The following is a 13,993-nucleotide window of genomic DNA, read 5'->3' as shown; positions in this document are numbered from 1 at the left end:
CCTGATTGAGAATCATTCTTAGGTAGCCTTCACTTTTGGGTTGTGAGTGTTTGGTCCACACGGTACTGTTTTCGGTTTTGTATATTCACGGCATCGTTTGTTGTTTTGTTCCAGTGTTCTATAGTCTTTATTAAAATGCATTACGGACACTTACCACCCTGCGTTTTGGTCCTCCGATCCTCCATACTACTCCTCTTCGTCAGAAGAGTGTGTGTACAATGTGTGTGTAAGTGTCTTTGGATAAATGTGCATGTCTGCTAAGTTCATTATTATATTACAGTGATGTTTAATGCATGACTGAGTAGAATACATGTGCAGCACAGGGTGAGCCAGCGACAGCTAACATGGTAAACAACTACAGGAGCTCTCTCACACACACACACGTTGGATTCTTTCCGACACACAAAAACATGTCAGTTCATCGATGAATGCAGTGTTTACACCCCCAGTAAGGTGATGGATCATCAGGCCTCTCTGTAAATGTAAAGTAGGCCGGCTAGGCACCAACAAAACTAATCAAATGAAATGTTATTTGTCACATGGTAAACAACAGGGTGTAGACTAACCGTGAAATGCTGACTGACAGGTCTTCCCAACAATGTAGAGAAAAATAGAAAGATAATAACACCAGGAATAAATACACAATGAGTAACAATGAGTTGATGTGCAGGGGTACGAGGTAATAACTTGACTATATACACGAGGTACCAGTACTGAGTTGATGTGCAGGGGTACGAGGTAATAACTTGACTATATACACGAGGTACCAGTACTGAGTTGATGTGCAGGGGTACGAGGTAATAACTTGACTATATACACGAGGTACCAGTACTGAGTTGATGTGCAGGGGTACGAGGTAATAACTTGACTATATACACGAGGTACCAGTACTGAGTTGATGTGCAGGGGTACGAGGTAATAACTTGGCTATATACACGAGGTACCAGTACTGAGTTGATGTGCAGGGGTACGAGGTAATAACTTGACTATATACACGAGGTACCAGTACTGAGTTGATGTGCAGGGGTACGAGGTAATAACTTGACTATATACACGAGGTACCAGTACTGAGTTGATGTGCAGGGGTACGAGGTAATAACTTGACTATATACACGGGGTACCAGTACTGAGTTGATGTGTAGGGGTACGAGGTAATAACTTGACTATATACACGGGGTACCAGTACTGAGTTGATGTGCAGGGGTACGAGGTAATAACTTGACTATATACACGGGGTACCAGTACTGAGTTGATGTGCAGGGGTACGAGGTAATAACTTGACTATATACACGAGGTACCAGTACTGAGTTGATGTGCAGGGGTACGAGGTAATAACTTGACTATATACACGGGGTACCAGTACTGAGTTGATGTGCAGGGGTACGAGGTAATAACTTGACTATATACACGAGGTACCAGTACTGAGTTGATGTGCAGGGGTACGAGGTAATAACTTGACTATATACACGGGGTACCAGTACTGAGTTGATGTGCTGGGGTACAAGGTATTTGAAGTAGATATGGACATATAGGTAGGGATAAAATGACTAGGAAACAGGATAGATAATAAACAGTAGCAGCAGTGTATGTGGGGCGGCGGGTAGCCTATCGGTTAGAGCGTTGGACTAGTAACCGAAAGGTTGCAAGATCGAATCCCCGAGCTGACAAGGTAAAAATCTGTCGTTCTGCCCCTGAACAGTTGCCTAGTTAAATAAAGGTTAAAATTAAAAAATGATGTTATGAGCCAAAAGAGTTAGTGCAAAGGGGCGTCAACCAAATTGCTACCTGGACTGTCTGCATGAACTATTTAGTATTCTTATGGTTTGGGGGTAGAAGGGGTCCTGTTGGTTCCAGACTTGGTGCACTGGTACCGCTTGCTGTGCAGTAGCAGAGAGAACAGTATAGGACTTGGGTGGCTGGAGTCGGACAATTTTTAGGGCCTTCCTCTGACACGGCCTGGTATAGAGGTCCTGGATGGCAGGGAGCTCGGCCCCAGTGATGTACTGGCTCGTATGCATTACCCTCTGTAGAGCACTGCCCTCTGTAGAGCACTGCCCTCTGTAGAGCACTGCCCTCTGTAGAGCACTGCCCTCTGTAGAGCACTGCCCTCTGTAGAGCACTGCCCTCTGTAGAGCACTACCCTCTGTAGAGCACTACCCTCTGTAGAGCACTACCCTCTGTAGAGCACTACCCTCTGTAGTGTCTTGCAGTCGAATGCCAAGCAGTTTCCATAACAAGCGGTGATGCAGCCAGTCAAGATGCTCTCAATGGTTTAATCTGTAAAACTTTGAGGATCTGAGGGCCAATGCCAGATCTTTTCAGCCTTCTGGAGGGGGAAGAGGCGTTGACGTGCCTTCTTCACAACTGTGTTGGTGTGTGTACCATGTTAATTCCTTAGTGATGTGGACATTGAGGAACTTGAAGCTCTCGACCTGCTCCACTACAGCCCCGTCGATATGGATGGGGCCGTGCTCAGCCCCCCGTTTACTGTCGTCCATGATCAGCTCTTTTGTCTTGCTGACATTGAGGGAAAAAGGGTTGTTGTCCTGGCACCACACTGCCAGGTCATTGACCACCATTGGCTGTCTCATCGTTGTTGGTGATCAGGCCTACCACTGTCGTGTCATCAACAAATGTAATGATGGTATTGCGCGGCCACGCAGTCGTGTGCGAACAGGGAGTACAGGAGGGGACTAAGCACGTACCCTGTGTTGAGGGTCAGCGTGGCGGATGTGTTGTTGCTTTCCCTCACCACCTTTGGCGGCCCGTCAGGAAGTCCAGGATCCAGTTACAGAGGGAGGTGTTCAGTCCTAATGTCCTGAGCTAGGAGGGCACTGTGGTGTTGAACGCTGAGCTGTAGTCAATGAACAACACTCTCACATAGGTGTTCCTCTTATCCAGACGGGAGAGTGCCGTGTGGAGTGCAATAGAGATTGCGTCATCTGAACATCTGTTGGGTCAGTACGCGAATTGGAGAGGGTCCAGAGTGTCTGGGATGATGGTGTTGATGTGAGCCATGACTTCCACAGTATTTCATGACTACAGATGGCTACAGGGCTGCCAAGTGTCTGACATGTCACAAAGAACAGGATAAGATAATCCCATGACTGTTACAGGTGGCTAACACACTGTAGGCACCACTGGGTCCACACAGTGAATGCTCTAGTGCAGGGCTCTCCGACCCTGCGCCTGGAGAGCTACCCTCCTGTAGGTTTTCACTCCCACCCCAGTTGTAACTAACCTGACTCAGCTTATCAACAAGCTAATTATTATTAGAATCAGTTGCGCTAGATTAGGGTTGGCGTGAAAACCTACAGGACGCTAGCTCTCCAGGAACAGGGTTGGAGTGAAAACCTACAGGACGCTAGCTCTCCAGTAACAGGGTTGGAGAGAAAACCTACAGGACGCTAGCTCTCCAGGAACAGGGTTGGAGAGCCCTGCACTAGTGAGTCTAGTTTAAATAGCAAACATTCTATTATTGTTGAGACCAACCGCATAGTTAAGTCATACATTTCATGCATCGTTAAGTTAACCTCAATCATTAACCTATCATTCTTCTGGTACTTTAGACAGAGCTGTATATAAATCAGTGTGAAAAAACAAGGCTAGAGTCTTGATAACAAACACCGTGAGAATGTCTGCACAGTATAGCCAGCCTTTCCATGCATCGTTGAGTTAACAAACCTCAACCATGCAACATTAGTTTCAAGTACCAGGATAATGACAAAGTGGGGAAAAACTAAAGGCTTTGGTTGAAATAGTAAACATACAAATGATGTTGTTAGACAACATAGTTTAAGTCAGTCTTTTTTTATCCATTGTTCTGTCTGAAACCTCAACCATGCATCATTAAGGACCCAGAGTGGGGGGAAAACATGGCTTGATTATACTTAGGCTAGTGGGAATAACATCCTACCACATATTAAAAGCTTTACTGCACTTCTCTTTTCTCAAGGGTGTAGTTTGGTTGTTGTTGCAGGGTGTTGTCTGATATTATGTCTATAATACAAAACACAGACTTTTATTAGAATGACAATAAAAGATACAGAGATGAATCCTACTAGTAGGAGACAGCAGAGATGTATTAATACAACTGGCGGCTTGGCTACTAAAAGCACATTTATGCACCGGGGATTTTAACGATCTCCCAGTGTTCATGCATCGTTAAACAGTTCACACCAGAGAAAGACAGCCAAGTCACCATCAGTCTTTCCACTGCATCATCAGTGAAACATCACACCGGGGTTTCATCTGACAACAAACGACCAAATATTGCTTGCTTTCCTCCCCCACATTTCATATTTCAATGTACTAATGCAAAATTGTTGCCCTTAGTTCAAGGACTGGACGGCCTTCATAGTGCAAACACAGTGCAGTATAGCAGAGGGATATATTGATTTGTCAGTTGTGTGTGTGAGACAGCAGTCTTTCCAGCTCTCACTCATTGACAAAATCATTCACTACTCAACTGGCCTCACGGAGTAAAGTTGACCTTCAAATGCAAACTTTAAAAAGACACCCAGTATATATCTTTCACATACTGAAACATTTCAGAAAAACTATTCAACAAAGCCTTCTAAGGATTGTCACGTAGTTAAACATGAAGGCTGTAAATCTTCATGAGAGTGACAGTAAAACTGACGGACATTTCATAAAAACTTGACCAAAAAAAGTGTTCTTCAAAACAAGTTCGTTTGTTCCCCCTCTAGGTTCAGGGGCATTCAAGCTTTTTCAGCGGGGACCCCATTTTTTACAGTAGAATGTCAGGGGACCCCATTATTTTCCCAATAATCTCTTGCCCCAAATCTAATGACAACCTTAAAAATCAACAAATAACCTTCAATTCATTGCATTGTCAACTCTTATCCAAATGAAAATAAACCAATAAATACATGTATTCCATACAACTGTATCTTTAAAATTATCTTTTCTCTAAAACTTTTGTTTCTTGCCCCATAAAATATTCAGTATTGTTAATTTGTATTTTATTTCGGTGACCCCACTTCAGTGTCACAACCCCGACTTTGAAGAATACTGCTCTAGGCAAAAACTGACATGTAGTCAAGGCAACCGTGAGTGACATTCATATTTAAACAGTGATGAGGGGTTTTGACAGACACAGGTAGTCGCCAGCTAGAGACCGTAATACAGATTCAGTTCCTCTTGTTTTGGTTCAACAGGAACAGAGAGTGGAAAAGGAAAACACTCTGTCCACAAACTGTGGGAGATTTATGTAGCGATTCAGAGTGGCAGTGTGTGTGTGGGGCCTGTTTGTAGGACTAAGTACTCAGGGAGAACTAAGCGGCAGGCTGGCCAAGGCCTTCAGGCCCTCAGACTCTGAACATCATGTGTGTGAATGACAGATGAAAGGACTAACAGCACCCCAAGGTGTGTGTTTATGTACAGTACACACACACACACACACGCTCTCACACACACACACACACACGCTCTCACACACACACACGCTCTCACACACACACACACACACACACGCTCTCACACACACACGCGCTCTCACACACACCCTAGCTCACCTCTCATCTTTGTTCTGGCGGATGCATCCCTCGATGATTTCCTTCACTTCTGGTATGGCTACCTTGTCAAAGCTGGCCGGCTTGACTCCCTGTGGGGGCAGAAACACAGGAGAACATTAAATCAATGTGCCAGCTGAAGCATGAGGCCAACAGAGACCCCCATTTCACCTCATTATCGAGCAGGGGGGCGTCTAGTGGAAAGATCAAGGCCAAGGAATCAAGAGAGAGAAACAGCGAGAGAGAGAGAGAGAGAGCGAAAAAGAGGGGGTCTCAGTTAAAAAACAACTTTCAATTCTGGTTGAGTGTAGCAGTGGGTAATTTTCCTTACGACAGAGACCATAAAGGGGTGTGTGTTGTGTGTTTTGTGGGCCCCAGTGAGCTCTAAACAGCCAGGGTAACCAGCCGTGTTGATTTAACTCAGGGAGTGTGTGGTGTGGCAGGCCTGAAGCTCTAGCTGAGACAGACTTGGAAGTCTGTCACCGGCTCAGCCCAATGTAGCCAAAGTCTGTCTCGAGACGCTTCAGTAAACCTGGGACCCGGGCATAACGGGATCAACATAGAAACATACATGTGCACACAACATGCGAGCCCCATTAGCCTACCATACAAACACGTTTTACTGGACAACATTGATCAAATCAGGAACAGCTGAGTGTCTTTCCCCTGAGATAAACATGTAAACAAAGTCTATTTTCAGACACCATTAGAACTCACACCAATACTTTTGCCATCCTTTCAGACGCAGATGGAAGCAGCATCTATAGAAAATAAAATACTAAAAGCTCATTTGATCCAAATCAGGTTCTAAGAGAGTCTTGAAACGCAGGACTTGAATAAAGTCCACATCAAGAGGATCCAGTTGTTGAGATGAATAAGTCCAGCCCAACATCAGGGCAGTGAGATTCAAGGTCATCCTCCTGATACCAAGTTGATCCATACAACCTGAACCCAAGGCAAGTCATCCTCCTGATACCAAGTTGATCCATACAACCTGGACCCAAGGCAAGTCATCCTCCTGATACCAAGTTGATCCATACAACCTGAACCCAAGGCAAGTCATCCTCCTGATACCAAGTTGATCCATACAACCTGGACCCAAGGCAAGTCATCCTCCTGATACCAAGTCATTTGTAAAAAATAAAAAAAATACAAATTAGGATCCAATTAGCTAAAGCCATAACGCTAGCTAATCTTCCTGGAGTCCAACACCAATTAACAAGACATTACAAACAACCACAAAACAAGACTTCAAAACTTTCAACAAGTAGACAATTAAAATACCTGACAGGAAACACATTTAACATTCAGTTGACGCTTTCTATTTCCTGTCCAGTCATATGGTCTACCACATTAGATGTTCTTTCTATTTCCTGTCCAGTCACATGGTCTATCGCATTAGATGTTCTTTCTATTTCCTGTCCAGTCACATGGTCTACCGCATTAGATGTTCTTTCTACCTCCTGTCCAGTCATATGGTCTATCACATTAGATGTTCTACTTCCTGTCCAGTCATATGGTCTATCACATTAGATGTTCTTTCTACCTCCTGTCCAGTCATATGGTCTATCACATTAGATGTTCTTTCTACCTCCTGTCCAGTCATATGGTCTATCACATTAGATGTTCTTTCTACCTCCTGTCCAGTCATATGGTCTATCACATTAGATGTTCTTTCTACTTCCTGTCCAGTCATATGGTCTATCACATTAGATGTTCTTTCTATTTCCTGTCCAGTCATATGGTCTATCACATTAGATGTTCTACCTCCTGTCCAGTCATATGGTCTATCACATTAGATGTTCTTTCTACCTCCTGTCCAGTCATATGGTCTATCACATTAGATGTTCTACTTCCTGTCCAGTCATATGGTCTATCACATTAGATGTTCTTTCTACCTCCTGTCCAGTCATATGGTCTATCACATTAGATGTTCTTTCTACCTCCTGTCCAGTCATATGGTCTATCACATTAGATGTTCTACCTCCTGTCCAGTCATATGGTCTATCACATTAGATGTTCTTTCTACCTCCTGTCCAGTCACATGGTCTATCACATTAGATGTTCTACCTCCTGTCCAGTCATATGGTCTATCACATTAGATGTTCTACCTCCTGTCCAGTCATATGGTCTATCACATTAGATGTTCTACCTCCTGTCCAGTCATATGGTCTATCACATTAGATGTTCTACCTCCTGTCCAGTCATATGGTCTATCACATTAGATGTTCTACCTCCTGTCCAGTCATATGGTCTATCACATTAGATGTTCTACCTCCTGTCCAGTCATCTGGTCTATCACATTAGATGTTCTACCTCCTGTCCAGTCATATGGTCTATCACATTAGATGTTCTACCTCCTGTCCAGTCATATGGTCTATCACATTAGATGTTCTACCTCCTGTCCAGTCATATGGTCTATCACATTAGATGTTCTACCTCCTGTCCAGTCATATGGTCTATCACATTAGATGTTCTACCTCCTGTCCAGTCATATGGTCTATCACATTAGATGTTCTTTCTATTTCCTGTCCAGTCATATGGTCTACCACATTAGATGTTCTTTCTATTTCCTGTCCAGTCACATGGTCTACCACATTAGATGTTTTTTCTACCTCCTGTCCAGTCATATGGTCTACCACATTAGATGTTCTTTCTATTTCCTGTCCAGTCATATGGTCTACCACATTAGATGTTTTTTCTACCTCCTGTCCAGTCATATGGTCTATCACATTAGATGTTCTTTCTACCTCCTGTCCAGTCATATGGTCTACCACATTAGATGTTCTTTCTACTTCCTGTCCAGTCATATGGTCTATCACATTAGATGTTCTACTTCCTGTCCAGTCATATGGTCTATCGCATTAGATGTTCTTTCTACCTCCTGTCCAGTCATATGGTCTACCACATTAGATGTTCTTTCTACTTCCTGTCCAGTCATATGGTCTACCACATTAGATGTTCTTTCTACCTCCTGTCCAGTCATATGGTCTATCACATTAGATGTTCTTTCTACCTCCTGTCCAGTCATATGGTCTACCACATTAGATGTTCTTTCTACTTCCTGTCCAGTCATATGGTCTATCACATTAGATGTTCTACTTCCTGTCCAGTCATATGGTCTATCACATTAGATGTTCTTTCTACCTCCTGTCCAGTCATATGGTCTATCACATTAGATGTTCTTTCTACTTCCTGTCCAGTCATATGGTCTATCACATTAGATGTTCTTTCTACTTCCTGTCCAGTCATATGGTCTATCACATTAGATGTTCTTTCTACCTCCTGTTCAGTCATATGGTCTATCACATTAGATGTTCTTTTTTTTTTTTCTTGAAGGTGGATTTACTTTTTGCCTGAGAAATATGGATTGGTAAAGAGTTCCATTCAGCTGAGAAATATGGATTGGTAAAGAGTTCCATTCAGCTAGAAATATGGATTGGTAAAGAGTTCCATTCAGCTGAGAAATATGGATTGGTAAAGAGTTCCATTCAGCTAGAAATATGGATTGGTAAAGAGTTCCATTCAGCTAGAAATATGGATTGGTAAAGAGGTCCATTCAGCTGAGAAATATGGATTGGTAAAGAGTTCCATTCAGCTGATAAATATGGATTGGTAAAGAGTTCCATTCAGCTAGAAATATGGATTGGTAAAGAGTTCCATTCAGCTGAGAAATATGGATTGGTAAAGAGTTCCATTCAGCTAGAAATATGGATTGGTAAAGAGTTCCATTCAGCTAGAAATATGGATTGGTAAAGAGTTCCATTCAGCTAGAAATATGGATTGGTAAAGAGTTCCATTCAGCTGATAAATATGGATTGGTAAAGAGTTCCATTCAGCTAGAAATATGGATTGGTAAAGAGTTCCATTCAGCTAGAAATATGGATTGGTAAAGAGTTCCATTCAGCTAGAAATATGGATTGGTAAAGAGTTCCATTCAGCTAGAAATATGGATTGGTAAAGAGTTCCATTCAGCTAGAAATATGATTTGGTAAAGAGTTCCATTCAGCTAGAAATATGGATTGGTAAAGAGTTCCATTCAGCTAGAAATATGGATTGGTAAAGAGTTCCATTCAGCTAGAAATATGGATAGGTAAAAAGGTCCATTCAGCTAGAAATATGGATTGGTAAAGAGTTCCATTCAGCTAGAAATATGGATTGGTAAAGAGTTCCATTCAGCTAGAAATAAGGATTGGTAAAGAGTTCCATTCAGCTAGAAATATGGATTGGTAAAGAGTTCCATTCAGCTAGAAATATGGATTGGTAAAGAGTTCCATTCAGCTAGAAATATGGATTGGTAAAGAGTTCCATTCAGCTAGAAATATGGATTGGTAAAGAGTTCCATTCAACTAGAAATATGGATTGGTAAAGAGTTCCATTCAGCTAGAAATATGGATTGGTAAAGAGTTCCATTCAGCTAGAAATATGGATTGGTAAAGAGTTCCATTCAGCTAGAAATATGGATTGGTAAAGAGTTCCATTCAGCTAGAAATATGGATTGGTAAAGAGTTCCATTCAGCTAGAAATATGGATTGGTAAAGAGTTCCATTCAGCTAGAAATATGGATTGGTAAAGAGTTCCATTCAGCTAGAAATATGGATTGGTAAAGAGTTCCATTCAGCTAGAAATATGGATTGGTAAAGAGTTCCATTCAGCTGAGAAATATGGATTGGTAAAGAGTTCCATTCAGCTGAGAAATATGGATTGGTAAAGAGTTCCATTCAGCTGAGAAATATGGATTGGTAAAGAGTTCCATTCAGCTGAGAAATATGGATTGGTAAAGAGTTCCATTCAGCTGAGAAATATGGATTGGTAAAGAGTTCCATTCAGCTGAGAAATATGGATTGGTAAAGAGTTCCATTCAGCTAGAAATATGGATTGGTAAAGAGTTCCATTCAGCTAGAAATGTGGATTGGTAAAGAGTTCCATTCAGCTAGAAATATGGATTGGTAAAGAGTTCCATTCAGCTAGAAATATGGATTGGTAAAGAGTTCCATTCAGCTAGAAATATGGATTGGTAAAGAGTTCCATTCAGCTAGAAATATGGATTGGTAAAGAGTTCCATTCAGCTAGAAATGTGGATTGGTAAAGAGGTCCATTCAGCTGAGAAATATGGATTGGTAAAGAGTTCCATTCAGCTGAGAAATATGGATTGGTAAAGAGTTCCATTCAGCTGAGAAATATGGATTGGTAAAGAGTTCCATTCAGCTGAGAAATATGGATTGGTAAAGAGTTCCATTCAGCTAGAAATATGGATTGGTAAAGAGTTCCATTCAGCTAGAAATGTGGATTGGTAAAGAGTTCCATTCAGCTAGAAATATGGATTGGTAAAGAGTTCCATTCAGCTAGAAATATGGATTGGTAAAGAGTTCCATTCAGCTAGAAATATGGATTGGTAAAGAGTTCCATTCAGCTAGAAATATGGATTGGTAAAGAGTTCCATTCAGCTAGAAATGTGGATTGGTAAAGAGGTCCATTCAGCTGAGAAATATGGATTGGTAAAGAGTTCCATTCAGCTGAGAAATATGGATTGGTAAAGAGTTCCATTCAGCTGAGAAATATGGATTGGTAAAGAGTTCCATTCAGCTAGAAATATGGATTGGTAAAGAGTTCCATTCAGCTGAGAAATATGGATTGGTAAAGAGTTCCATTCAGCTAGAAATATGGATTGGTAAAGAGTTCCATTCAGCTGAGAAATATGGATTGATAAAGAGGTCCATTCAGCTAGAAATATGGATTGGTAAAGAGTTCCATTCAGCTAGAAATATGGATTGGTAAAGAGTTCCATTCAGCTAGAAATATGGATTGGTAAAGAGTTCCATTCAGCTAGAAATATGGATTGGTAAAGAGTTCCATTCAGCTAGAAATATGGATTGGTAAAGAGGTCCATACAGCTATAAATATGGATTGGTAAAGAGTTCCATTCAGCTGAGAAATATGGATTGGTAAAGAGTTCCATTCAGCTAGAAATATGGATTGGTAAAGAGTTCCATTCAGCTGAGAAATGTGGATTGGTAAAGAGGTCCATTCAGCTAGAAATATGGATTGGTAAAGAGTTCCATTCAGCTGAGAAATATGGATTGGTAAAGAGTTCCATTCAGCTAGAAATATGGATTGGTAAAGAGTTCCATTCAGCTAGAAATATGGATTGGTAAAGAGTTCCATTCAGCTGAGAAATATGGATTGGTAAAGAGTTCCATTCAGCTGAGAAATATGGATTGGTAAAGAGTTCCATTCAGCTAGAAATATGGATTGGTAAAGAGTTCCATTCAGCTAGAAATATGGATTGGTAAAGAGGTCCATTCAGCTATGGCTCTGTATTGAACTGTATATTCAAGTCAGTTTGTCCTAGGCCTGGGTTGCCTGTCTGGTTTAGTGGTTATGTGTGTTGCTAGTATGTACTAACTGACCTGAAAATACTGTTTAAAAAAAAAATATATATATATTTTTTTTATTTTTTTAAAATAACATTCCTAAAGAAAATCAGAAGACTGGATAGTAATTTGTTTTCAACGTGAAGCCATGAGAGATTCTGATGCATTTGAGTGATTTGGAGCTTTTTGTATACATCTTTCTTTGCTGTAGATGACCATATAACCAGACAGTACTCTAAGAGTGATAGGACCAGGGACTGACTGTATAACCAGACAGTACTCTAAGAGTGATAGGACCAGGGACTGACCATATAACCGGACAGTACTCTAAGAGTGATAGGACCAGGGACTGACCATATAACCTGACAGTACTCTAAGAGTGATAGGACCAGGGACTGACCATATAACCAGACAGTAATCTAAGTGTGATAGGACCAGGGACTGACCATATAACCAGACAGTACTCTAAGAGTGATAGGACCAGGGACTGACCATATAACCAGACAGTACTCTAAGAGTGATAGGACCAGGGACTGACCATATAACCAGACAGTACTCTAAGAGTGATAGGACCAGGGACTGACCATATAACCGGACAGTACTCTAAGAGTGATAGGACCAGGGACTGACCATATAACCAGACAGTACTCTAAGAGTGATAGGACCAGGGACTGACCATATAACCGGACAGTACTCTAAGTGTGATAGGACCAGGGACTGACCGTATAACCAGACAGTACTCTAAGAGTGATAGGACCAGGGACTGACTGTATAACCTGACAGTACTCTAAGTGTGATAGGACCAGGGACTGACCGTATAACCAGACAGTACTCTAAGTGTGATAGGACCAGGGACTGACCGTATAACCAGACAGTACTCTAAGAGTGATAGGACCAGGGACTGACTGTATAACCAGACAGTACTCTAAGAGTGATAGGACCAGGGACTGACCATATAACCAGACAGTACTCTAAGAGTGATAGGACCAGGGACTGACCATATAACCAGACAGTACTCTAAGAGTGATAGGACCAGGGACTGACCATATAACCTGACAGTACTCTAAGAGTGATAGGACCAGGGACTGACTGTATAACCAGACAGTACTAAGAGTGATAGGACCAGGGACTGACTGTATAACCGGACAGTACTCTAAGAGTGATAGGACCAGGGACTGACCGTATAACCAGACAGTACTCTAAGAGTGATAGGACCAGGGACTGACTGTATAACCAGACAGTACTCTAAGAGTGATAGGACCAGGGACTGACCATATAACCGGACAGTACTCTAAGAGTGATAGGACCAGGGACTGACCATATAACCGGACAGTACTCTAAGAGTGATAGGACCAGGGACTGACCATATAACCAGACAGTACTCTAAGTGTGATAGGACCAGGGACTGACCGTATAACCGGACAGTACTCTAAGAGTGATAGGACCAGGGACTGACTGTATAACCTGACAGTACTCTAAGTGTGATAGGACCAGGGACTGACCGTATAACCAGACAGTACTCTAAGTGTGATAGGACCAGGGACTGACCGTATAACCAGACAGTACTCTAAGAGTGATAGGACCAGGGACTGACTGTATAACCAGACAGTACTAAGAGTGATAGGACCAGGGACTGACTGTATAACCGGACAGTACTCTAAGAGTGATAGGACCAGGGACTGACCATATAACCAGACAGTACTCTAAGAGTGATAGGACCAGGGACTGACTGTATAACCAGACAGTACTCTAAGAGTGATAGGACCAGGGACTGACCATATAACCGGACAGTACTCTAAGAGTGATAGGACCAGGGACTGACCATATAACCGGACAGTACTCTAAGAGTGATAGGACCAGGGACTGACCATATAACCAGACAGTACTCTAAGAGTGATAGGACCAGGGACTGACTGTATAACCGGACAGTACTCTAAGAGTGATAGGACCAGGGACTGACCGTATAACCGGACAGTACTCTAAGAGTGATAGGACCAGGGACTGACCATATAACCAGACAGTACTCTAAGAGTGATAGGACCAGGGACTGACCATATAACCAGACAGTACTCTAAGAGTGATAGG

At 42.1% G+C, this 13,993-nt stretch overlaps 1 protein-coding gene across 4 annotated transcripts in view; it reads right to left on the bottom strand.

Annotated features, from left to right (window-relative positions):
* LOC139379639 (serine/threonine-protein kinase WNK1-like) overlaps nt 1–13,993 on the bottom strand; it is a 191,049-nt gene that overhangs the window by 64,169 nt on the left and 112,887 nt on the right. For all 4 annotated transcript variants that reach the window (XM_071122448.1, XM_071122449.1, XM_071122450.1 and 1 more), the window contains exon 6: nt 5,538–5,626. In XM_071122448.1, the coding sequence (XP_070978549.1) occupies nt 5,538–5,626 (89 nt within the window). The remainder of the gene's footprint in view (nt 1–5,537; nt 5,627–13,993) is intronic.

This window comes from Oncorhynchus clarkii, chromosome 21 (genome assembly GCF_045791955.1).
Source record: "Oncorhynchus clarkii lewisi isolate Uvic-CL-2024 chromosome 21, UVic_Ocla_1.0, whole genome shotgun sequence".
Classification (NCBI taxonomy): Eukaryota; Metazoa; Chordata; class Actinopteri; order Salmoniformes; family Salmonidae; genus Oncorhynchus; species Oncorhynchus clarkii.
Note: the sequence above shows the minus strand (reverse complement) of the source record. Positions and strands in the feature narration are given on the sequence as shown.